This window comes from Setaria viridis, chromosome 1, assembly GCF_005286985.2.
Source record: "Setaria viridis chromosome 1, Setaria_viridis_v4.0, whole genome shotgun sequence".
Classification (NCBI taxonomy): Eukaryota; Viridiplantae; Streptophyta; class Magnoliopsida; order Poales; family Poaceae; genus Setaria; species Setaria viridis.
This window is the reverse complement of record NC_048263.2, coordinates 37294658-37320289: the sequence shown is the minus strand read 5'-3', so window position 1 is coordinate 37320289 and position 25632 is coordinate 37294658. Positions and strand designations below refer to the sequence as shown.

General features: G+C 47.2%; 3 protein-coding genes across 3 annotated transcripts; 2 read left to right on the top strand and 1 right to left on the bottom strand.

Moving 5' to 3' along the window:
• Window positions 1–330: 330 nt before the first annotated feature.
• Window positions 331–3879, top strand: LOC117837958 (ATPase GET3B). Its single transcript, XM_034717786.2, has 10 exons — window positions 331–864; window positions 959–1021; window positions 1601–1711; window positions 1823–1897; window positions 1981–2049; window positions 2137–2202; window positions 2752–2826; window positions 2913–3011; window positions 3103–3237; window positions 3336–3879. Exons 1-10 carry the CDS (start codon window positions 490–492, stop codon window positions 3471–3473), a joined length of 1206 nt encoding a protein of 401 aa, XP_034573677.1. The 5' UTR covers window positions 331–489; the 3' UTR covers window positions 3474–3879.
• A 3621-nt stretch (window positions 3880–7500) lies between these two features.
• LOC117841750 (uncharacterized) lies at window positions 7501–10491 on the top strand. The gene is made up of 5 exons (XM_072291437.1): window positions 7501–7598; window positions 7810–8227; window positions 8334–8527; window positions 9922–10195; window positions 10291–10491. The coding sequence occupies exons 1-5, from the start codon at window positions 7501–7503 to the stop codon at window positions 10489–10491; spliced, it is 1185 nt and encodes a 394-aa protein (XP_072147538.1).
• Window positions 10492–11001: 510 nt separating this feature from the next.
• Window positions 11002–13262, bottom strand: LOC117837921 (geranylgeranyl diphosphate reductase, chloroplastic). Its single transcript, XM_034717738.2, has 2 exons — window positions 12700–13262; window positions 11002–12244 (listed from the first exon to the last, which is right to left on the bottom strand). Exons 1-2 carry the CDS (start codon window positions 13179–13181, stop codon window positions 11353–11355), a joined length of 1374 nt encoding a protein of 457 aa, XP_034573629.1. The 5' UTR covers window positions 13182–13262; the 3' UTR covers window positions 11002–11352.
• Window positions 13263–25632: the final 12370 nt, after the last annotated feature.

The window sequence follows — 25632 nt, the reverse complement described above, 5'->3', positions numbered from 1 at the left end:
GGCTGTCCTGCTGCACGCCGCCACCGAAGCCGGAGAAGAAGGTTGGAAAAAATGTTGGTGCAACTTTTTTTTTGAACAATGTTGAATTCAACTTTTTCTAAAAAATCATGGCTCAATTAATAAATGTTGGTTCAACTTTTTTAAAAAAATGTTGGTTCAACTTTTTGAAAAAAATGATGGTCCAACTTTTTTTTAAAATGTTAGATAATACTTTTTATTCAATATTTTTTTTTACAGTGACCCATCATCAAATAGGTTGGGGAAGAAGGTGAGAAAGAGGAAGGTAAGGTTGAGATAAGCGTCGGTGGGCTGGAAGTTTAGATTAGATAGGAGCCCCCGCCTTGCGGCATCCGGCCCGGCGTGGCAGCTCGTGGCTGCGCCGGTGCTTCGCGGTGGTGCGAGACCGAGAGCGCAGAAGAGCCTCGTCGCTAGAAGCGAAGAGAAGAGAAGAGAAACCCCAGCAATCCGCCTCATCCCCCGCTCGCCACGATGCTCGCGACCGCCACGCCGGGCCTCCACGCCGCCGTGCGCCGCCTCACGCTGGCGGCGCCCGCCGCCGCGGCGCAGGTCCGCTGCGTCGTACGCCTCCCACAACGCCGCCCGGGACGTTCCGCCTCTCTGCGCGCGGTGGCGTCGGCGGCTGCGGCGGAGGCCGCCCCGCCCGCGAAGGATGGGGCGGAGGAGCTGGGATTCCAGGAGATGACGTCCGGGACGCGGCGGCGGTACTACATGCTCGGGGGAAAGGGTGGGGTCGGGAAGACGAGCTGCGCGGCGTCGCTGGCCGTGCGCTTCGCCAACGACGGCCACCCGACCCTCGTCGTCTCCACCGACCCCGCGCACTCGCTGAGCGACTCCTTCGCGCAGGTCGCTAGCCCCGGCGAACACCTCTGCTTTGAGATGTGTTTGACTCTCTAGATTATTGTTCTTAACTAATTCATTTTATTTCTCGGCGTTTCAGGATTTGACTGGCGGGTCGCTCGTGCAGGTAGAGGGTCCTGATGCGCCCCTGTTTGCGCTCGAGGTTAGTAACATTTGAATCTGAACGGTGAGAAGAAGTTGTGAGACGCGGACAGCAGAGTAGTAGTACAGTAGCTAGAGTTTTGGTTTCGATAATATAAGCATGCATGTAAACTGATTTCCATCAGCTTTAACCTGTGCAAGATGAAAATACGTAGACAATTAGTCACATTACTTGTTTCTCCCACACAAGTTGCACACTATGATACCTTTTGCATTTTTTATGAAATGGTAACAGGAAGGCCAATGCAAGTGTTTGATGTTTGATATTTTGAAAATACTGAAATTTTAAATCTGATAATCTGTTTACAAATCACAAGTGTTAATGTTTGATGGTACAATAGGTAGTAAAGGCTGGACTAAGGATGTACGTATGACTTAACCTTGATTGATGTGGATAGTTCTCAGTCACGCTGGGAATTCTAATGCAGAAAAATCCTGATAACTGTTAAATGAAACAAATGTTTAGAAATCACAAGGGCTATTGTTCTATTGTACAATAGGCAGTGAAGGCTGGACTAACAACATGTGGTGTATTCTTGAATGGTGTGGATTGTTTTTTAGTGTGGCACGCTGAATGCAGATAAATCCTGAGAAGGCTCGAGAAGAGTTTCGGACAGCAAGTCAAAAGAATGGAGGAACTGGGGTAAAAGATTTCATGGACAGCATGGGCCTTGGAGTGCTTGTTGAGCAGGTGCATGGTCATATTTCTGTGTGTTTATGTTTCAGAGCTGTGACATCTTACTATCTTGCTTGATATTGGTTCCTTTCTGTAGTTGGCTAACTGTGATCTTATCCAGTACAGCTTGGGGAGTTAAAATTGGGTGAGCTTTTGGACACGCCACCACCAGGATTGGATGAAGCAATAGCAATTTCAAAGGTGAGAACATGTTTGTGTGCTTACGGTATCCCTACTTTTTCTTCCTTTTGTAGTTTGTAATTTGCTGCTGTCGTGTCATTTAGGTTATGCAATTTCTTGAAGCACAGGAGTACAGCATGTTTAGCCGCATTGTATTTGATACTGCCCCTACGGTAATTACCATGTATCATTTTGTATCCAGAGTTGACTCCAGATACCTGATCACAATATCATCTGTTATTTGCTTTCCTTGTGGACAGGGACATACACTTCGGTTACTATCATTGCCAGACTTCCTGGATGCATCCATTGGAAAGATCCTGAAGGTATTGTTAGCTTCTTCTGTGCTTTTAGCTATCATGCTAAGATTATATGATGCTTGCTATATACTGATTGCCGGATGAAGAACAGTTGACTTGTATTGCTTTTCAGAATCATCTTGTTTTACTTTGATGGCTAAACAATTTAAAAGTGATTGTATGGCATTATTTATTTGTCGCTATTCATGCAATTTTCAAATTATGTCGTTTTCTGTTACCTCATTTAACTTGTGAAATTGGAAATCTGTATATCCTGTTTGTATATTCATTTGCTCAACACATGGTTATAATTTGTTCAGCTCAGTATCGGTGGTCTCGAACAATGTTTTGACCTCAGATACCTTTCCATCAACTGCTTGATATGACCAGATACAGAGACTGCTTGTGTACAGTTCTTTGTCCACCCCAACTAGCGTCCCTGCAACTCAACTAGAATTTTATGTGAAGCCATTCTCTGGAACTCTTGGCTTATGTGTGATCAGATTAGTTTTTTTTTTTGGTGGTATATTACAACTTGAAAGGGCACTTGTGTAATGGTGCTTCATTTTTCCCCAGCTGAGGAGCAAGATTGCTTCTGCGACATCAGCTATTAAATCAGTATTTGGACAAGAGGTTCAACAGCAGGATGCAGTAAGTGTCCTGCCCAGTTCCTGTGGAATAGTTTATTTTTATTCATGGGTGTTTCAAACCTTTAACTCATATTCCTCCTACTAAAGGCCAACAAATTGGAGCAACTGAGAGAAAGGATGGTGAAAGTGCGAGAGCTTTTTCGTGACACGGAATCAACGGAGTTTATAATTGTGACAATCCCAACGGTAACAATTGTGCTCATAACTCCCCAGCCCCCTTGCATATGCTTATGTTTTCTTATACTCTCCCCTTTTCGTTTGGTTTGGCATTTTTCAGGTGATGGCAATCAGTGAGTCATCAAGACTACATTCTTCATTACAAAAGGAAAGTGTACCTGTAAGAAGACTCATTGTGAACCAAGTTCTACCACCTTCAACATCAGACTGTAAATTTTGTGCTATAAAAAGAAAGGTACAAATGATACCATTCCAAGAGCTTAGATTTTGACTAGTAACTAGTTGTAAAAACCACCAAACTGCAGGGACATTTACACATTTTCTTTCATGCAGGATCAAACACGTGCCTTGGACATGATAAGGAGCGATCCAGAATTGATGGGTTTGAACATTATCCAAGCACCGCTTGTGGACATGGAGATCAGAGGTGTTCCGGCTCTCAAGTTTTTGGGTGATATTGTGTGGAAGTAGCTTCTGTAAGGAAAGTATAGTCACTTGAGGGTGCTTAATAGCTCAATTTGACTGTTAGCCCGTTGAGAGCTGCTGCCCAGTCAAGCTGCTTCGCAAAGTATGGACACTTAGCAGTTGAGCCAGCTATCAGCTTGGGCAGTTGGGCAGTTCTTCACAGTTAGGATGCTGGTAGCATACGCCAATACTTTAAATCTGAGTAAATGGCCTCCAACTGGAGGGAATTGCTGCACTAGCGTATGATACATTTAGCAGTGAGGCTGGATTGGATTTATTTCCAGATCATGTCAACTGAGCTGAGATGCGTAGCTTCTTTATCCCGTAGATAGTGATACATATTGTTCCTCTATATGAATCATGTAAATTTTATACAAGAGGTGAGTTTTCTCCCCTCCTTTTCCTGCTGCAATTGTTCGGGATCCTTAACCTCGGTTTCTTTGCATAGAGCCTTGAGGATTTGGGATCGCTGATGTGTATAGCAGGCCAGCCGGGTCACCATCTGAGCAATGCTTGCTATTGCTCTATTGGCACGGTAATTCTGGGTATTGGCACGATAATTCTGGCTACATTTAACACAAGCAAGGGTGCTGACAAGACGCCCGCGCTGCAGGGGAGCCTGCAGTTGAGCCACATGGTACGGACAAGGGGGAGGACGCCCACGCTGCAGGGGGAGGCCTGCAGTTGAGCTACTGGGGTGGTGGGCTAGCTGCGGGTCTTGGATTCTCGCAGCATGCATCCGCGCGCCGCCGCTCCTCGTGCAAGCCGCCGCCTCGTGCGAAAAGCATTTCTGCCGGTTTTGGCAGCACTGCCAGCTCTGTGCTCGGAAGTGCTGGCTGCGCAGCACTGCAGCTGTAGCTGCAGCAGCCAGCATCCAATTTCCTGCAGCAGCTGTGAACCGGGTGTACACAAGATTAGACAGGAGATGGAGATATTTAGGCAGGCTGATGGAGATATTTAGGCAGGTAACCGGATGTAGCACAGCCGAGCAGACCTAAGAGATTTCGTCCATGCACAGTTCAATCTGAGAGAAATCTCGCATAGCATAGCAATCTGATACAGATTTCTCACCAATGAGGATAACCAAGGGATCGAGCGTCGAATTCTCTGGTTGCGATTTTGGAAGCTGTTTCGAGCACGGAGTGTTGTGCAAAACTTTGGAAGCATACGTCTTGCGTCTTGTCATTGCGTCTTGTCGGTACTGCAAAGATTCGCTTTAGCTTATAAGCCGGCTGATTTGTTGTGAGAGGAAAACACTATTTGGTGGCTGATAAGCCGGTTGAATAAGCTGAAGCGAACAGGCCGTCGGCTTCAGGCTGCCATAGGATTAGATCAGACCGGTGCGCAATCATGAATAAGAAGAATGACATACACACGTGCATTAAATGTTAGGGGTACGTGTTGCCCCATTCGTACTTGGTCTTCTACTGTTATTCCATCACAAATGTTCATTTTCTTATCTTTTTGACACGAGGAAGTACTCACTGCAAAGGGCGGATGTAGAAGAGAGTAAAAATGGGGCTGAACTTGCATCCCAATTTGCTTGCACTTGTGGTCCATCACGCACACGTGGCTCAAATAGCTTTCTTCAACCTCTGTCTCATGGACATTTTTCAGGTTAGGCCGGGCAAACAAACAAGTCCGATTTATTTTGTGTCGAAAATTTGTACTCAAGATCGTCCCATGGGCATTGTTGGGCTGGTTTTTTGGGCTCGGTTTGAGCCAGGTTCGGGCTTCTTGCTCTTTTTTAATTGAAAAATAAATCAAATAAATTGTCTGGATGGACTCGAGCCGCTCAAATTTTTTTTAGGCTTGATTTTCGCTGATCCCATAGCAAGCATGAGCAGGTCAAATCCCAGGGAGCTTGGCCGGATCAAAAATGCTCGGTATACCCTACGCTGGATCGGACCCTACTTGTGATTATAGAAAGAGTATTGTCTTTTTTTTAAATATTACAGTATTCTATGCTCATATTTCTATAAGATGGTATTGGGTAAACATATTCTATAAGATGGTATTTGGGAAATAGAAGTCTTAAAAAGTACCTTTTGTAATATTTTCTTCGTGAACACGTAGGAGAGCTGTGTATTTTTACGTTAAGAAGAATCGTGGTCCGATTACAAGCTCTTTCGATGGTCCCGGTTGTTTTTTAGGTTAAGTACTTCTATAACAAGTTTGCTACGCATTATGAATATATGACTACAATTAGTGCGTATCAATATAATTTGGGTATGAGGCTTATTTCTTTTGTTATCAGAGAGATCAGCACTGCATACAGGGATGGAAGGGTGTTTCCTTGCAAAATTGTGAAGAGACATGTCTATTCTTTCGAAGTGATGCTCCTTACCTCGAGTTGTGACTGTTATGTACACTGTACACGTATGCGCTATTTTCCAAGGTTTTATGTTCTTTCTTCCGTAGAACACATCCTATCTTTCCAAACATAGTAGCATGTAAGCTGGTGTATCAAAACTTCATTCAAAAAATATGAATTGATAGAACATGCGAACATATATCATCACACAAAGTTTGAAGTTGAATAAAAACTTGTACTTTGGCCTGTTCGCTTCAGCTTATAAGCCGGCTGAAAAGCCGAAACGGCTGATTTATTGTGAGAGGAAAATACTGTTTGGTGGCTGATAAGCCGGCTGAATAAGCTGAAGCGAACAGGCCAAAGCACAAGTTTTTGTTCAATCTTAAATTCAGATGGTATATATTTGTATGCTCTACCGTTCGTATTTCCAGAGGAATTTCTTATGCACCAGTTTCCGTGCTACCGTATTTGTTAATATGGTAACATCTAGAGGCGGTAACACATGATATGTTCTTTTGGCACCTATGTATGCAGCTTCACTCTAGCGAATTTAACGTGCTAAATAAATTGCTGGAGAACAAACATACGATGGTACAAAGCGACCTTGTGCATTTTTAACCTGGTAGTGTTGACTGGATTATATCATAAAAAGTTCTTACAAGGGGAAAAAACAGAGAAATGAGAGAAGCGTCCGATCCAGAGGATTCTCGTGGCTGCTCATTTGTGCATCAGTGCGTGAACACTTGCATTTTTTTTTGTTTGGCGTTCACAGTAGATGCACGCGGGCACCTAGCTGACGCCATAGGTGAGAGAAAAGAGACGAAGCTTCATGGTTATGTGTTGGGAACCGAGAATTTTCTAATAATGACATTGCCAAATGAAACGATTGGTCACCTCCGGCCCACCGCAAGTACACTCCAGCCAGTGTCCCACCACTAGCGGAGCCATGGCCACCCTGGGCATCTGCCCGGGCTCATCACCTGCCAAAACCATTAGCTAATTTCCCACTGTTGGTTAGCACTAGTTGTATACCTGGAGAGTGGAGACGCCCAGGCTCATCGAAGTCGCTGGCTCCGCCACTTCCCACTGCACAAAGTATCTTTGCGTCTCTCCTATTGAACTGCTATCTGCTAGACGCCTAGACCTAGCACCCTTCGTCCTGCACCTTGGCGGCGGCGACTCCGTCAAGTGCGCTGCCGGCGGGTGCAAAGTGGCGAAGTGCAACAGCAGCGTGAACGAGAACGCGATCAGGGAGAAGGCGACGAGGAACGCCAGCGCCGGCCACGCCCTCTGTTGCTACCCAGCGCCGACGTCATCGGAGTTGCCCACGTATAGCGCCTATCGGTGGTAAGATGTCGTTGGTCCTTGGTAGGCTAGTAACTCAGATTTTATCATATTATTTATTTACGGTTATAAGGCATGAGTCCATGTTGTAATGATCTATGAAGCTTCGATTTTGCAGTATATTGTTCATACTTCTACTTGATGTTATTTCTTGGAAGTTGAAGCAGCGTTTTCTAGTTACTACTTAAGTAGTAGTAGTTCACGTCTCCTGACATTGTGTTGTCAGATTGCCACTACTCTTAGTTCCTCCAGACTACAGTGTTCTCATGCTATGTTCCACTACCACTACGATTTTACTACGTTCCACTACCCAAACTACTCTAGTTACGACCATTTACTACGTTCCACTACCAGACTACTCTAGTTACAACTATTATGGAAGAGCTCCAATTCTATGAGGAAGGGGACAACTACCACTACCAGGGGCTTAAGCTCCACGAGGACGAGAGCTACTTTCAGTTCCAGGATCTTAGGTAAGCACTTCTGATGGTGCTATCGGTTCTCACGTGACTTGCGAGTATGCTAGAAATTTTGATCGAAGCTACTACTATTTCTTTCACACTCTAGCGCTGACTACCAGCTCGGAGAGAAAACATTGTTCTCAGATCAGCATTTTCGTGCCATTTCTTGTTCACAAAGAAGCTCCTCTCAAGGTACCATGAACCTTTGTACAAAGGATGCATGAAACAATCTTTCACTGGTACAAAAATTTCTAGAATTCGTATTCTTACTTTCAAATGTAGACGAGCTTGGCTGCCTCTCTGAGGTCGACTTCGCGAGTTTCTGGGCTCAGGTGGAGGAGGACGACGCACGCCGCAAGAGCAAGGAAGGCGACTGCGAGAAGGCACTCATCAAGCTGGAGCCTGGCAGTGGCAGCGTGCAGAAGTGCGCGGAGATGCAAGGACATCGGAGAAGTGTACTAGGGAAGAAGGCACTGACGTTCGAGCTGGTGTCACGGCACTTCTGCATGCCGATCAAGCAGGCGGCGCAGGAGCTCAACGTCGGGGTCACGGTGCTGAAGAAGCGGTGCAGGGAGCTCGGCATCCCGCGGTGGCCGCACCGCAAGGTGAAGAGCCTGCAGACGCTCATCGACAACATCCAGGTCTCTGCTTCTCTCGTTCGAGCATTGTCGTGAAATTCGTTTCGATTTTCTACTAGAATAAGATTTCTCTGGAAGAACTGACGAACATGGAGTGCGTGTCCTGCAGGAGCTCGGGAAGCTGACTGAGCAAGAGGACGGGAATCTGACGAAGAGCAAGGTGGAAAGCCTGCAGCAGGAGAAGAAGCTGATCGAGGAGAGGCCCGAGGTGATGCTGGATGAGAGGACGAAGGAGCTCAGGCAGATGTGCTTCAAGGAGAAGTTCAAGAGAAGGCAGCAGCTCATCATGGGGCATGGCACCTGGTGAAAGATGACTCTGCTTGCAGATTCTGGTCTCTGGATTTTGTTCAGCTGCAGGTTTGATCATAGGAATTTTGTCTGATGGACAAGCGTCAGCCGTGTCGAAGCTTAATTAGTAGTGGTGTTAGCCCATAATTAGTAGTAGTGGCTACTGGCTAGTGGCTAGGCTTGTCATTAGCAGTAAGTTAACCTGAACAGCAGGGCAAGAGCCATTTTACTGTATGTAACTGTCCTTGGCTCCTTTGGCCCTTGCTAACCTCCCATTTTGAAGCTCCGGATTTGTCTATAAAGAATTTCGTTACCAAGCTTATTTTCTGTTAGAAGCAATTTAACGGTTTCATTTCATTTCATTTCCTTTGCTCTGCCATCTTCGTAGTTAGCCAATCGATGTGTTCATATTTACTTGTGCAGAGCCTGGGTTCGTAGCTAAGTAGTACTCCATTGGCGAGTAGCTGCGCTCCTCAATAGGCGTTTTGTTGTTACTGGTAATTATTTGATTTGTTCTGTTTAGTAGCGCCTGAGTAGCATTTCTTTTGACTGTCCATTCTAATGGTTGTGACCATCTGTGGAGACTGGAGAGTGGTTCATGCCTTATACTAGCGGCCTTATCTCTGCATTTGGGAGACGCGCAGCACACTGCCATTCTCTTTCCAACCTCCCATTTTGAAGTTCAAAATAGTTCTATAAAGAATTTCGTTACCAAACTTATTTTCTGCTACAAGCAATTCAACAGCTTCATTTTGTTTGCCTCATTGTCAAAAACTAAGTACATAGACATACAGCAATGAAACATGGGACTTCTACATATGATGCATTCATTCACCATCGCACCTCTCCAGTTCCTAAATTTATTTTTTATAAAAGTTTGACTTAATCCTGGATTTCACAAATCCAGGTTCTGAACATTGCTAAAAATTTATATAAACAGGATGGAACAACAGATAGAATCTTCATTGACTTGCACAACCTCTTCTCTCCTTCATCCCTCAGGGGTTGATCTAAATCTGCTGGATCGTGATGTACAGACATCTAGCGAAGGATGAACAGAGGAAAATTTTCACTTTTGCAAACGGATCTTCATCATTTTGTTGCTCATTCCACTGCAAAATCTGGACCATTCATCTTGACTCAAAATATCAGGACCATTCATCTTGACATTAACGTTAAGATGAATCAATGGTATGTAAGAGAATTATTGGATAGATGAGAAATTCAAGAAATATCAAATGAGAGAAATAAACAGGTGGGATAAATTATGCTGCCACAAATGCATGCGGAGTTGTCTTTCCCGATTACTCCCTCCGTCATCAAATACAAGGCATCCAGGAAGTAAGAGAAGAAGAAACAGCCCACTACTACTACTTCAAGAGGTCCTGGCGTACTGTCACAATGAGTAGTTTGGATACTGCGAGGGAGAAATCACGCAAGCTTGACTACGACAGTGTGGAGCAAGCCACACAAGTGCAGGGGCGTCCGGCCGGCGGTGGATCAGAGGCGAAGGCATTGACGTTCGAGCTCGTGTCGCAGCATTTCTCCATGCCGATCGAGCAGGCGGCGCGGGAGCTCAACGTGGGGGTCACCGGCCTGAAGAAGCGGTGCAGGGAGCTCGGCATCCCGCGGTGGCCGCACCGCAAGGTGAAGAGCCTGCAGACGCTCATCGACAATGTCCAGGTCTTTGTTCGTCCCGCTGTAACACTGCCACCAATTCGTGTCGGATTGTAAAATTTCTCTGCACGAACTGACAATAATCTGCGCGTCTCCTGCAGGAGCTTGGGAAGGAGACCGAAGAGGTGGATGGCCATCTGACCAGGATCGTGGTGGAGAGGCTGCAGCAGACGAAGAAGCTGATCGAGGAGAGGCCTGAGGTGCCGTTGGATGAGAAGACGAAGCAGCTGAGTCAGGCGTGTTACAAGGAGAACTGGAAGAGGAAGAGAGGCTCAAGGCCAGGTCAACACCGCGCGTCGTGATGGACCGATTTCCATCTAAACAAAGAAAGAACTCAAAATAAATGACTCTGCTTGCTGATACTTGTCTCTGGACGTTTTGCAGGTGCAGGTTTGAGGTCCGATCTTGATGCGCAGCGTCGGTGGCCGTGGTTCATGACGTGCCTCCTTCACAATTTAAATTAACCTTATTTATTTTTAGTTTAAAATCATATAATATTATGATCCGGCTCTTATTGAGTCCAATCCTTAAATTTACTAGACTTTTTTTGGAGGAGGGCTCCTTTACCATCCCTAGTTGTAACTAGCAGTAGCTTGTTAATTTTAAGGTTAGGCTTGTCATTTAGTAGTAGGTTAATCAGGAGCAGCGCAAGAATCATTTTGCTATTTGTGTCTCTTTGCTGCCGTCCTCGATCCTCCTCCTCCGAATTTCAGAATTGCTCTGTCATGAACTTCGTTTCTGCTAGAACAACAGCTCAACAGTTTCGATACATTTGCTTGCTCGTCAGAATTGAAAATCTAAGGATGCAGGCATACAGGAACGAAACACACAGGACTTTTAGCTTTATGTATGATACATTCATTCACGTCGAAGTTTGCCGCTTTCAGTAATCGAATCGAACCCCTCCGAGTTCTGAGCATCACCAGATGCCATGTTTTACATGAACGGGGCAGGACCGATCAAAAGTCAGAAACAGACAGCACTTTTGATCGACTTCCTCCACCTGCACCACCTCTGTCCTTTAACTCTCCGTGCCTACGCACGCTGGCCTCAATTAACTCGCTTGCATGATCAGCCGCGAACCTCTACTAATACACCGATCGATGAGCTGCGACTCGAACACCTGAAGTGAACGGCAGCTCGACGACGTCGCAGCCGGCGGCTCACAAGGTGACCTTCTCCATCTCCCTGCGCAGCGCGGTGGCCCTGACGAGGCTGCCGATGGTGTTGACGGCGAGCTTGATGTCGTCGAGCGGGTTGCCCGGCACGACGCGCTTGTAGAGGTAGCTGTCGAAGGTCATTTTCTGGACGTAGTCGTCGGCGCACATCTCCACGAAGGCCTCGCGCGCCGCGTTGGAGCGGTAGAACACCTTCTGCAGGATGTCGAGCACCTTGTAGGTCGGCCAGTAGAGGCGGTCGAACTCCGCCAGGTACTTGCGCAGGTCGCTCTCCTCCACCATCCGCGTCCCGTTCGCCGACCCGGCCACGATCGCCTCCGCCGCCATCCGCCCGCTCTTCGCCGCGAAGTAGATGCCCTCGCCGGAGCACTTGGTCACGTACCCGGCCGCGTCGCCCACCAGCGTCACGCGCCCGGACACCCTCTTCGGCCTCGGGTGCTCGGGGATGGGGTGCGCCTCGACGCGGATGATCTTGCCGCCCTCGATCTTGTCCTTGGCGCGGAGGCGGGTGGCGGCCTGGAACTTCTTGATGTCGGCCTTGTGGGTGACGGTGCCGGTGCCGACGGCGACGTGGTCGCACTTGGGGAACACCCAGCCGTAGAAGTCGGGGGAGACGTCGTCGCCGACGTACATCTCGGCGCGCTCCTCGTAGTACACCATCTTGTCGTCGGGGATCTTGACGCGTTCCTGGAACGCGATGGCGTACTCGTAGTCGCCGGCGCCCATGTCCTTGGCCACGCGGGAATTGGCGCCGTCCGCGCCCACGATCGCGTCCACCTCCAACGACTTCTTCTCACCGCCAACCTTGCCGTTGCTGCTGTCGTACTGGTTGTAGTGCACCACGTACGAGCCGTTCGGTTCCTTGGGCGCCTCGTACCTGAGCAGATAGAACAGGCATTGATCAATCACAGATCCTGCTCGTTGGGATATGCGTGCCACTTTCAAACAGGAACTGACATTCGGAGATTTTAGAGTTGGATTTCTAGCTCAAATTTGATCTGCTGCATGCAGATCCATTTTCCATGTTTACTTTTGATTCATTCAATTTGAATCAAATTACCTATAATTTGTGATAGTACTAGACTACTAGTAGTAGTTGAGGGTATCAGCTCTCAACACAAATGCACAAATTAACTCCCTAAAATGACATGCATGCACAAATCAAGACCAAATCTATGCTCCCTGAGAAAGTAAAACCAACTTGTTGGTACCAAGTAGCGTACATCCTGGCAGTTTTGATGCAGTTTAAATACTGCCAGTATCAGTGCATGAATATGACTCAGTTCAGCTCACATAGGCAAATCTTGCCGTTTGGTTTTCGATGTACCGTACCTTAGGAAGAGGCCATTGACGACCTCCGCGCCGGCGGACTGGGCCCGTGAGCGGAGGTAGGCGTCGAGCACCTCGCGCCTGACCATCCCGATGTACTCGTGCGGCGCGAGCGTGCGGCCGATGTCGACGGCGACGTTGGACGGCGAGATCATCTTCATCTTCCTCACCTTCCGGTCCACGAGGTCCAGCGGCAGGTCGAACTCCGACACCATGCACAGCGGGATGGCCCCGCCGCAGGGCTTGCAGTTGTCCATCTTCCGCTCGATGAGCACCGTCTCAACGCCGCCCTTCGCCAGCGCCTCCGCCGCGGCGCCGCCCGCGGGGCCACCCCCAACCACCGCCACCCGCAGCCGCCGCCCGTTCGGCAGCTTGGGGCTCGACGCCGCGGCGCGCGTCACCAGCAGCCGCGCCCTCCGGCTGCCACCCGCCGGACGGGCCCGGCATGACGACGGCAATGCCACGGCGGAGGAAAGGGAAGTCATTGTTGCGGGGATTCTTGGGCTCGGCCTCGCCTCGGGGAGGAGGATCTTTCGATTGAGCTCGACGTGCTCGAATGTGAGCTGCGAGCACAGTGGAGTAAGGCTGAAGTGGGAGTGGATGGATAGGATGAGGGGAGATTGCGGGAGGTTCTAGCCGTTGGATCCGGCGATCCGACGGTTGGGATAGGGTAAGGATTACGTTTTGTTTGTTTTCGCTTTTCAGTTGTTCGATCCGGGCGAGTGGTTGAGCTGTGTGCCAAGTCACACGAGCGGTGAACTCTTGGACCCTTCTGCAGAGTACGTGGGTGGTGCGTTGCCACGTCATATTCATTGCAGATCTTTGCACCTGGTCATGTCATGTTGTTCGGAGAGAAGATAAGTTTCAGAAAAAAAAATGAACAGCTAGATCAACACCGAGCTCGGTTACGTCTTTGTTGCTGTTATCCTTCATCCACGTGAATCGATATACGTTAACACGTTCATGCACAACCTTCTTTGTGGCGTATGTATTTCTACACTTCCATGCTCAGGAGATTTTGCTACTCCTTCCGTTCCGACCATAATTTAGATCGTTTTAATTTTTAAAAATTTATAGGTATTGCTACTCAGCTAGATATACACTCTATATACTATATCTAGAATTAAAAAATCAAAACGATCTACATTTTTGAACGGATGGAGTAATTACAACTTAGATATTTCGTAAAATCAAAGATACCTGAATATAAATGTAGTGCTCTAAATTAAATTTATCTAACCTTGACTAAGTTTACACAGTTAATATCTATAATATCAAATAAATACAATATCTCTAGTCTAGTAGTTAGAGTACCTCAGTAGTATCCGGCAGATCCGGATTCGACTTCCCGTGGGAGGGAATTAAATTTTGGTGGGTCACCTACCTGTTTGGGAGGAGGGGACTAAATTTTAGTCCCCGTCACATCGAATGTTTGACACTAATTAGAAGTATTAAACCTAGACTAATTACAAAACTAATTACACAACCTTTAGGTTAAATCGCGAGACGAATCTATTAAGCCTAATCAGTTCATGATTTGACAATGTGGTGCTACAATAACCATTCGCTAATGATGGATTAATTAGGCTTAATAGATTCATCTCGCGATTTAGCCTAGGGGTTCTACAATTAGTTTTGTAATTAGCTTATATTTAGTCCTCCTAATTAGTATCCGAACGTCCGATGTGACAGGGCTAAAGTTTAGTCCCTGGCATCCAAACGCCGCCTAGTTTGCTAGAACTAGACATCGTGTGGTAGACCCTAATCGTGATGACTACTAGCTGAAAGTCATATAACTGAAGTGGACGTTGCTTCTATCCGATTGTGCGAGTAGCATAAGCTAGGATTTGTGATCGGAACAGAACTTTTTTTAGAAATTTACCAAAGCATAAGAACATAGTAAGCGTCGTGAGACTTGATCCGGGGCCGTGACAAGTTTTGTTGCTGTGAAAGTTGAAATTCGGGTGATGCCATAGAGGAGGGAACGGATTTAAAGAAGCTTGGGAAGAGGACAAGAACAGTAGTATATCGGTGCCAGAGTTGTGCATTAGATTAGGCTACGATCTTAGTTTACCAGTAAGACCTAGCTAGCTATCCCCTGGCATTTTTTCCCTTGTAACGCCGCTCGGCGTGTGATAGGCGCCGCCCGGTGACAGCCAGTTTTTCCGTCATTTGCAACCATTCTTTTCACTGCGTCTCTATTCCGTTTTTACGAAGGCTTTTTCTGGCGCCATAGTCAAGAAGTCATGTCATATTCCCCTGGAAACAATCTGTAGTCTTGGTTTCTATATATTCGATATAAATCTTGTGATAATCTGAGAGAAAAAACCTACATCCGATATTGTATACTTGTAGAATCAGAAGGTTGCCATAGCCGACATCAAGAACACGCTTGCTATTAGCGAAGTAAGAAGAGGTGGCCTGGTGGTTGAGGTGGGCTGATCCGAAAATGAGAGAGGAAGGGGAGAAGGATGTGAAGGAGCCTATGGGCCTTTTGTTTTTTGTGCCGATGGGAGGTTTAAAGGGGTATGTTATTTCGTTGAAATGTTTGATTCATTTCAAACTTGCACCTAATTCAAGTTTGAATTGGATAAAGGTTCTAGGATGTTAGGGTCACGTGCAAACCATGCAACAAAAATGAGGTTTTAAATGCAAGATTTTGTTTTAGAATTTTTTTTAACTAACCTAGCTAGCTAATAAAGAAAATAAATAGTTTTTTAAATGAAAAAAGTGTCAAAATTTAGTAAAATTTAGAAATTCCTAAAAATCAGGGTGTTACACCTCCGAACCCACGTCGACTTAGCCCTTAGGATTACTATAAGCAACTGCCACTGGCAAGATCCTGGCTGAGCTGCGCCCAAGCATGATACCTTGAGTACCCAGCCGTCCTCCTCCCCAAGCATCGAATCCCCTGAACCCTCACCCAACCAAGCCACCCCTGTTTCATCTTGACCTTGAGACTGATTGAATCGCAGAGATCCGCCGCTGGCGAGCCGCTACCTCCAAATGGACCTTGTAAAGGTCCTCAACACCCTGCTGCACCTTTTCCTTGCACAGAAACCCGACCAAAAATCCTTAACATCAAGGCTTCATTTTCACCCCATCCTGCAAGCTTTCACCATCGATAAAAACATCCTAGGCAATTCCGCTGCACCTAGACCTAAGCATTTTTCGGGTCGGGTCGGGTTGGAAAAAAAGCCCGGTTCATTTAGGGCTAAAAATTCGTGCCCACGATCGTCCCATGGGTGTTGTCAAGTCGATTTTTCAGGTCAGGCCCGAGCCGTTCTTTTTAGTTGAAAAATAATGCAGATTAATATTCTCGGCAGGCACAGGCCGGCCTGAATTTTTTCGAGCTTAGTTTTCGCTGACCGCATCCAGTCCCATAGCAAGAATGGGCGGGCCAAATCCCAATGGGCTTAGGCTGGGCTCATGGGCCGACCGGGCTTGGCAAAAAATGCTCAGGTATAGTCGCACCGTCCTCTCTCCCATCTGCTTGATCTCATCGCCACCAATGACCGGAAATGGCAGGCAAGCCTGGCCGCCTGCTTTGTTTTATCCCCTAGCGTCGTCATTGCATCTAATCTCCTCCCTACTCTCAATCCAGTAGGCTGACAGCACCACCCGAGCTGGTCCACCGATCCATGACACCATGAGTCCAAAGCACGGCACCATGACCCCCGGTCCTGCCAGTCGAACACTTGGTTTAGTTTCCACTCGGACCCCATCTATCAGCCTCCCACAACCAACACCACTGCAACACGCCAGCACCTTACCTCTCCCTCTTCATGAACCCGATGCAGAGAACTGGTGACCTGAAGCCTCACATACATGTTGTGGGTGCACAAAACAGAGTGCCTTAGCAGACCAACCACACTGGGCCCATCCATTAGTCCTGATATTATTTATTATTTCTATATCTTTAGAATATTGTTTCCATAGGCACATTATTCTATGCTAGCGATATATTAGTACAGCCTTTAGTTGTTGGTTCTTAGCCTAAAGATATCGTAATATGTCAAGTTACTAACTTTCTATCTTCAAGATAGTATGGCGGCAACTATCTGTCTTGAGGATGCAATAGTACAGCTAGACATTACTATATAAAAAGGTCCATTGTGGCTTTACTCCTACAACTACAACTTGACACTGGCCATCCTGTATCAAAGGTTGAAAGGTTAAGGAAAGGAGTATCATGGCCACTCCTCACGTTCTCTTGGTTGATGACTCCTGTGTTGACCGTCTTGTTGCGTCAAGACTTCTAAGGAGTCGTAACATCCGAGGTTTGAATTTACAATAATCACTTGTTTTATGATGTATTGCTTTCTAGGTTTTTAATTTTAAATTTAATACATATTGCAAATAGAGAATTGTGGTATGTACTAGTGACTTTCGATGCTATATATGTACTAGTGACTTTCGATGCTATATATTTTCACTGCGGCCGTTTCGGAGGGGAGATTATAAAGAATTTCGAAGTAAAAGACTGTGTTTTACTCCGAAACTGGGGGGCATGTGTTGACGCCAGATTTCGTCACCAGTAGAATCGGCGCCAAGAGGAAAGGAAATCGGAGAAGCACAGTTGGGAATCGGCCAAATGGTGCTATAGTGCGGAATCGGCTGGCGACTTTTGTCTCGCTTCAGGACGAATGCACCAGAGTCCCAATCGGTAATCTTTTGCCGATGAGAGATTGGCCGATCAGGAGGGTGGACTAATTGGGCCTGTATGGGCTCGGAAAGGGATGGAAGGATAAGGTGGAGGTCAGCCCACAAAGCGTGGAGTAACTAACCTAGCACGAATTGTGCTTGTAGATATTCGTTTTCTGTTTGAATTAGAGATAGGATTCTAGTCGGTTAAGAAGTTATCTGTACGGGGCTATAAATAGCTACCTTTGTAAATCTGTAATCATCAACCAATCAATACAACAAGCTACTTTTTCTTTGTACTTATTTTCAAGCAGGCGACTTCGCCATTATTTTTCTCTTCTCACGAGTTCGTGCGGATTGGTGGGGCTGCATCATCTTGATCTCCAGTCGATTCTGTAAGTTCCGCTTATCGAGTAACATCTAAGCTTTAACTTCGGGCGTATCGCTGTTGTTTCGTTTAGATTTATTCACTAGTTATCGATATTTGCTAGATTCATAGGTTTTTACCTGTTTTTCTAGTCTTTATCACCAGTTATCCAGCTAGGAATCGGTAGTATCGGTTTTTTTCATCTTCTATCGTTAGATCCATTTATTGCCGATTAGATCTGTTCCTAGTGTTGTTATCATAAGTTTTGTACCGATTACTTTAGCAGTTTCCTGTCTACAAAGCTACAGAGATCAGGCTGCCTCATAGCCGATTTCAGTATTACAGTAAATCGGCCGATTCGCTGATAAATTCTCTCGAAATCGGAACATAGCCGATCGAGAATTCTGAACCTGACACGTATTCTTCCTTGCCAATCAACAGGTCAGATTGGCTGGCACGCCGCGTGAACCGCACCAGGGCATTCACCCGAACAGGAGCTAAGCAGATTCTCCCGGGTCGTGTGTTGGTCGCTGGGATTCGTTTGACCGATTTCTAGCGCCAACACAAACTAATAAGCAAACTTAAAAGAGATTTATCCTAAGACTCCGTGCTATTTTAGTGGTCTAGGGACTCTGTGCTCATATCTTATTTCTAGCCTTTGACTCATTCTTCCCTCCATCGATACAACCGCTGTCATGTCGAAAGCTGCTGAAGTCTCTGAAGATAACGTCATCGAGGTGACGGAAGCAGATCTAAAGGACGACCAAAAGGAAGATCTGAACAAATATATGGAACAAGTCCGAAAGACTTGCTTGAAATCTTTCAGTCGTTCCAGGAGCGGGGAGACTGTTAAGAAGACTCCCTTCCCTACTCCCCGTCAGATCACAATTTCTGAGGATTCGGATAAAATATCCGATATGATTCAACAATCTATTCATCACGCCTTCATCGATCAATCCCCGGTGATTTCAAACATGGTGCACAATGCCGTTGTCAACTCCTTCGCCGGAGGCATACCTCAAGGATACAGGGGACCGACGTATTTTCAGCCGATTCCACCAAATCAGGCTTATCCGGCTTCGCAGCCGATCCAATCTTCTGTTGGAGGATCCGGTGCTTCTACGTCATCAACTCCTTTGGGATATGGCTCCATCCAACTGTCCTCTGCACCATTCCCTCCAGTCAGCCCTTCACCCTGGGGGGCACCTTTAAACACGGCCGGTCTGAATCAATCGGCCAGTCAAGGAAACCCTCCGTTCCAGGCACCCTCCCAAGCGGCCATCCGGCCGACCATACCACCATACCAGCCTGTCGCTCCGGAGGTCAACAAGACAGCAGAGCTCATGCTATATGATGAAACGAGTGGTTCATTCAAACGGCCAACCTTTACTACACCGCCAGCTTATACTCAGATACCACCTTTTCATCAGTCTCCTTTTATTCAGCCTCCGATTTATCAGCACGTGCCGATACCGCAGCCAACTATTCCCCAGCAACAACCAGATTGGTCGGCGCAAATTGCGGAGGTGATGCAAGAACAATTCGGCTTGAAGCCGAAAATGCAAACTTATACCTATAGAACACCATACCCATCTACATATGACTTGTTGCCGTTCCCCCATCGGTACAAAGTTCCTGATTTTACCAAATTTTTGGGGATGGACGATACTTCGACCGTGGAGCACGTGAATAGATTCATCATCCAATGCGGAGAAGCAGCTACGCAAGATGCCCTACGGGTACGGTTATTCTCGTCATCTCTGTCCGGATCGGCCTTCCAATGGTTCACGACTTTGCCACCAAACTCGATTATCACATGGGCCGATTTAGAAAGACAGTTCCACAAGTACTTCTATGCTGGGGTCCATGAAATGAAACTATACGATTTGACTAGCCTCCGGCAAAGGAGTGATGAGCCGATACCCTCGTATATACAGAGATTTCGGGAAATCAGAAACAAGTGCTACTCCCTGGTTCTAACCGATGCGCAGTTGGCCGATATAGCTTTCCAAGGCCTTCTGCCACACATTAAAGAGAAATATGCTTCACAGGAGTTCGAAAGCCTGAGCCAGATCGTTCACCGATTGTCCGGACAGGATGTGCGTCCATTCGATCCACGGAGGAATTTCCAGAAGAAAGTGGCGTTCCTGGAAGAATTAGAGGATGAAGAAGATGTTGAAATCGGACTTGCGGAATGGATCAAGGGGAAGAAGCCGATATCATGCACATTCGGCAAAAAGGAGCCAGAAGCATTCGGCTTTGATACAACTAAGGCCGATAAAATCTTCGACCTTCTCCTCCAGGAAGGGCAGATTAAACTCTCGCCATACCATACAATACCTTCTGCCGAACAATTAAAAAAGATGAAGTATTGCAAGTGGCACAATGCCACATCACATGATACCAACGAGTGCAAGATCTTCAGGCAGCAGATACAGTCGGCCATTGAACAAGTCAGACTCAAATTTGAAGTGCCGGCAAAATCGGCCAAACCAATGAAAATCGACCAGCACCCCTTTCCTACCAACATGGTTGATACGGGGAAGAATTCTCTCCAAACAAAAGTGCTGACGTCCGAATCGGCCAAAAAGAGTGGCTCTGTCGATCCCAGAAATCAAGCTACGCCTGAAGATGTCAAAGGGAAACGGCGAATGGAGGACAATGATGGTGAGTCAGATGGACCACGTATTACTTCCCAGTGCCTGCTCCAAAAGTACCAACGCCAACATGAACGCTCAAGGTCCCGAGAAGAAGCAATGCGTCGGCACGAGGAGCACTGGAGATGCCCGTTCTTCATTCACTATTGGGAAAACAACCTCAGGCTACCTTCGGCCGATACTTGCCCGGAATGCACCGGTCCATATCGAGGCAATCGGCCGTTCAACAGGTCTCGCTCCAGAGACGGAAGGCCAGAACCGATCAGCGGGAACTGGCGCAACCAAGATGACCAGCGCCCTCCCGTGCGTGATCGGCTTGGGGGCAGAAGTGACCGATATGATCGATCGGAAGATAGACGCCATGATAGGCAGGGGGCAGGACTGATCGGCATGACCGGTCAGAAAACAAAACCAATGTCCACAGCCGGCTTGAAGAAACGGCCGATGCTCGGGTGACAGATGAAAACCCGTTAGGGCGCGAACCGGAGTGGGAACGCGCCAAGACAGGGGGGGAGACCAATAACCAAGTCACAAAAACGGAGAATCCAGCGTCTCCGCCAATGGGAGCAACAAGAGGAAGAGCAACAGAGCACGGCAGACAAGAAGGAAGGAAGGCCTCAGATATGGCACCCCAAAAGGAACGGTAAAAGAGACGATGAATCGGCGGGCGACGAATCGGCAGCCAAGATCGGCATGGTTTTCATACTGCCATTGGAGTTCATGACTCCCGCCGATCAACAGGACGTATCGGCGATAGAAGAACAGACAACGCAGTTGGCTTTGGAGCCAATGGTGGCCACGTTCGAAAAGCCCGAAGATGACGAACGACAACATATGAAGGCATTGTTCCTTAAAGGGCATGTTGACGGTCGCCCCCTTACTAGATTGATGGTCGACGGAGGAGCTGCTGTCAACATTATGCCGTACGCCGTACTCCGAAAGCTGGGGAAAAGCGATGACGACCTGACCAGGACGGACATGATGCTCAAGGACTTCGAAGGCAAGGTGTCAAACGCTCGCGGTGCTCTCTGCGTCGACCTCACCATCGGCAGTAAGACCCTTCCTACCACTTTTTTCGTTATTAATGGCAAGGGATCCTACAATATGCTTCTTGGCCGAGACTGGATACACGCAAACTGCTGCATCCCGTCAACTATGCATCAGTGCCTCGTACAATGGGTCGGTGATAACATTGAGGTAGTCAAAGCCGACTCCGCGTACAGCATTGCAGCAGCCGACACGCAGCAGTGGAGCTGCGAAACCGTCAGGTGCATATCAGGAAGGGTGTGGGAGACCGATTTCCTGAAGGTCACCGATTTTGGCCTACAGCCGATCCGAGCAGTCGGCTCCGAAGACGCAGAATAGATGGATCAGTTCGCCCGAGAAGATGGGAAGCTGGGACACGGATTCACGTCGGCCGATTCATTAGAAATGATAGACCTAGGTGATGGAACCAAACCAAGGCCGACTTTTATTAGTGCAAATTTGGATCCAGAGTACAAATGTAAATTGACAAATTTATTAAGAGAATTCAAGGATTGTTTTGCTTGGGAGTATCACGAGATGCCCGGTTTAGATCGATCTATTGTTGAACATCGGCTACCCATAAAGCCAGGGTATCGGCCGTACCAACAACCCGCACGGCGTTGCAATCCTAAAAGTTTACCAGACATAAAAGCTGAAATAACTCGGCTAATCGAAGCAAAATTTATTCGGCAATGTCGTTATGCCGAGTGGATTTCCAATATCGTGCCAGTATACAAGAAAAACGGGAAGTTACGCGTGTGCGTTGATTTCAGGAATCTTAATCAGGCCACACCGATGGATGGTTACCCCATGCCTACGGCCGATGTACTGATCGACGCCGCCGCGGGACATAAAATTATTAGCTTCATGGACGGAAACGCCGGATACAATCAAATACTTATGGCCGAAGAGGACATACCCAAAACGGCCTTCAGATGTCCAGGCCATCTTGGTTTATTCGAATGGGTAGTAATGACTTTCGGCTTGAAGAATGCTGGCGCTACATATCAGAGAGCTATGAACTACATCTTTCACAAACTCATTGGCCTCCTGGTAGAAATCTACATCGATGATGTTGTGGTCAAGTCCAAAAGTCACGAGGAACATCTGGCCGATTTGCGAAAGGTGCTAGAGTGTACCAAAAAGCACGGTCTTAAGATGAATCCCAACAAATGTGCTTTCGGTGTATCTGCCGGACAGTTCTTAGGATTCATGGTGCACGAACGAGGCATAGAGGTCAATCGGAAGACCATAGCGGCCATCAACAAAGTCGTGGCCCCACAGAACAAAACCGAACTGCAGTCTCTAATCGGCAAGGTAAACTTCATCAGAAGATTTATATCTAATCTATCTGGACGGATTCAAGCATTCACGCCACTTCTGAAGTTGAAGCCAGACCAGGAATTTATATGGGGAGAAGAACAGCGCAAGGCGTTAGAAGATATCAAGCGATACTTGGTCTCACCGCCAGTCTTGGTTCCCCCTCAAACTGATAAGCCGTTTAAACTGTATTTATCAGCCGATGAAAAAGCTATTGGGTCGGCTCTAGTCCAAGAGTTTGAAGGCAAAGAGCGGGTAATTTATTACGTTAGTAGAAGACTCCTGGATGCCGAAACAAGATATCCTCCGGTAGAGCGTTTGTGCTTGTGTCTTTACTTCTCATGCACCAAACTCAGGCACTATCTACTGTCGGCAGAATGTGTAGTCGTATGCAAAGATGACGTAGTAAAATACATGCTATCACTGCCGATATTGAAAGGACGAATCGGTAAATGGATCTTAGCTTTATCAGAATTTGACCTGCGGTATGAATCGGCAAAAGCCGTCAAGGGTCAAATCATGGCCGATTTCGTCGCCCAGCACTGTGGACCGGAGATCGCCCTCGTGGAGCTGGCGCCTTGGCGATTATTTTTTGATGGGTCGTCATGCAGGGTCGGATCAGGAATTGGCATCGTTCTCATATCACCTCGGGGGGCAAGCTATGATTTTTCTCTGCCGATAGAAACCGCCACTACTAACAATCAAGCGAAGTACAGAGCTGTATTAAAAGGCTTACAACTATTGAGAGAAGTCAAGGCCGATTCTGTTGAGATCTTCGGAGATTCTATGCTTATTGTGGATCAACTAACCGGAAGGGCTGAGTGCAAAGATGACGTATTAAGAATTTATCACGAAGATTGCTTACAGCTTTTAAAAGAATTCAGATCGGCAGTAAACGAGCATGTTCCAAGGGACTGTAACGAAGAAGCAAACAAACTCGCCCAGCACGCATCTGGGTATCGGCCGATCCTGGGCGCTATGGCCTTAGAACTTGCAGCCGACGACTGGCGCAAAGAAATTGCCGATTACCTGAAGGATCCGTCTAAAAAGGTGGAGCGACGAGTACGCTTTCATGCCACCAAATACGTACTGCTCGAAGAAGATCTGTTCTACCGAACTATCGACGGAGTCCTTCTTAAATGCCTTGGGACAGAGGAAGCCAAGACTCTAATGGGAGAAATCCATGAAGGGGTATGTGGAGCACACCAATCGGCACATAAGATGAAGTGGATGATCAGGAACAACGGGTACTATTGGCCTACAATCCTTGAAGATTGTTTCAAATATTATAAAGGTTGTCAGGAGTGTCAAAAGTTTGGAAATGTCCAACGTGCACCCGCATCGGCCATGAATCCCATCATCAAGCCATGGCCGTTCAGGGGGTGGGGAATAGACCTTATCGGCCAAATTTACCCACCGTCAAGCAAGGGGCACAAGTTTATTCTGGTGGCTACTGATTACTTCACCAAATGGGTGGAGGCAATCCCGTTGAGAGCCGTGACATCGGCTATCATGGCCGACTTCGTAAGAGACCACATCGTCTACCGATTCGGCATCCCTCAGACTATAACAACCGATCAAGGAACAATGTTCACATCGGGGGAATTTGAGGAGTTTACGACCGACATGGGAATCAAACTGTTAAACTCTTCTCCGTATTACGCCCAAGCCAATGGTCAAGCAGAATCCTCCAACAAAGGGATAATCAAGTTGATCAAAAGGAAAATCGAAGAATATCCGAAAAAGTGGCACCTATGCTTGACTGAGGCCCTGTGGGCGTACAGAATGGCTTGTCACGGGGCTATCAAGTTGTCTCCCTATCAGCTGGTGTACGGTCACGATGCAGTACTACCATGGGAATCGAGGGCAGGATCAAGGCGCATTTCACTTCAGGACCAGTTATCAGCCGACGATTACTCATCACTGATGAAAGGGGAACTCGATGATTTGGCTAGCCAACGACTGAGGGCTCTGATAAGTATCGAAGAGAATAAAAAGAGAGTAGCCAGGTGGTACGATAAGAAGGTCAAAGTCAAGCAGTTCTCCCCTGGAGACTTGGTATGGAAGTTAGTACTGCCGATCGGGTCGAAAGATCCTAAATTCGGAAAATGGTCCCCTACCTGGGAAGGATCGTACAAAATCGGCAGATGCGCTCCAGGAAATGCTTATATTTTGGAAACCATAGAAGGAGAAGAATTTACTAGAGCTCTAAATGGAAGATACTTAAAAAGATACTACCCTAGTATATGGGTCGGTACGTGAGAAATTGACCGTAACACAATCACACATAGCCGAAACAAATCGGTTCAAATACATAGCCGATACAGATCGGTTCAAACACATTGTCGACCGGGTCGGCCGATTACATTCATTCGGTACGGGCGATGGGTCACATGGCCGACAAAACATTTAGTCGCCCTTAGAACAAAAAATACAATAACTAATTATTCTTTTTCTTGCGCTCCCTCTTAGCCCGACCTAACTCTATCATGAGACGGAGGTATTCTTCTTCTATGGCCTTCATTGAAATCTCCGCTTCAACTTGACGAGGGAGAAAATGACTCCGATCCACGGGAGGGTGCGAAGTCCCTGCCCCCGCGTCTTCGAGAACGACTTGCCGAGGGAGTGGATAACTCCTGTCGATGGGAGGTCGCCGGCTGCCGTTCCTCTCCACGAAGTCCAGGATCGTTCGGGCCGCCGTGGCGACATCGTCTTCGAGATCGTCACAATGATGGCTCCTGACGGGTGGAGATTGACGGTTACTTTCACTCACCACGGAATCCAAGACTACGCGAGCCTCCGCAGTAATGTGGTCCTGGAGTTCCTCTCGGTGAGCCACGATCAGCACCTTGTCCTCCGACGTCAATGGGTCTTCGGAATGAATGCACTCAATGGCGCGCACGAGCTCGGGGCTAAGACGTT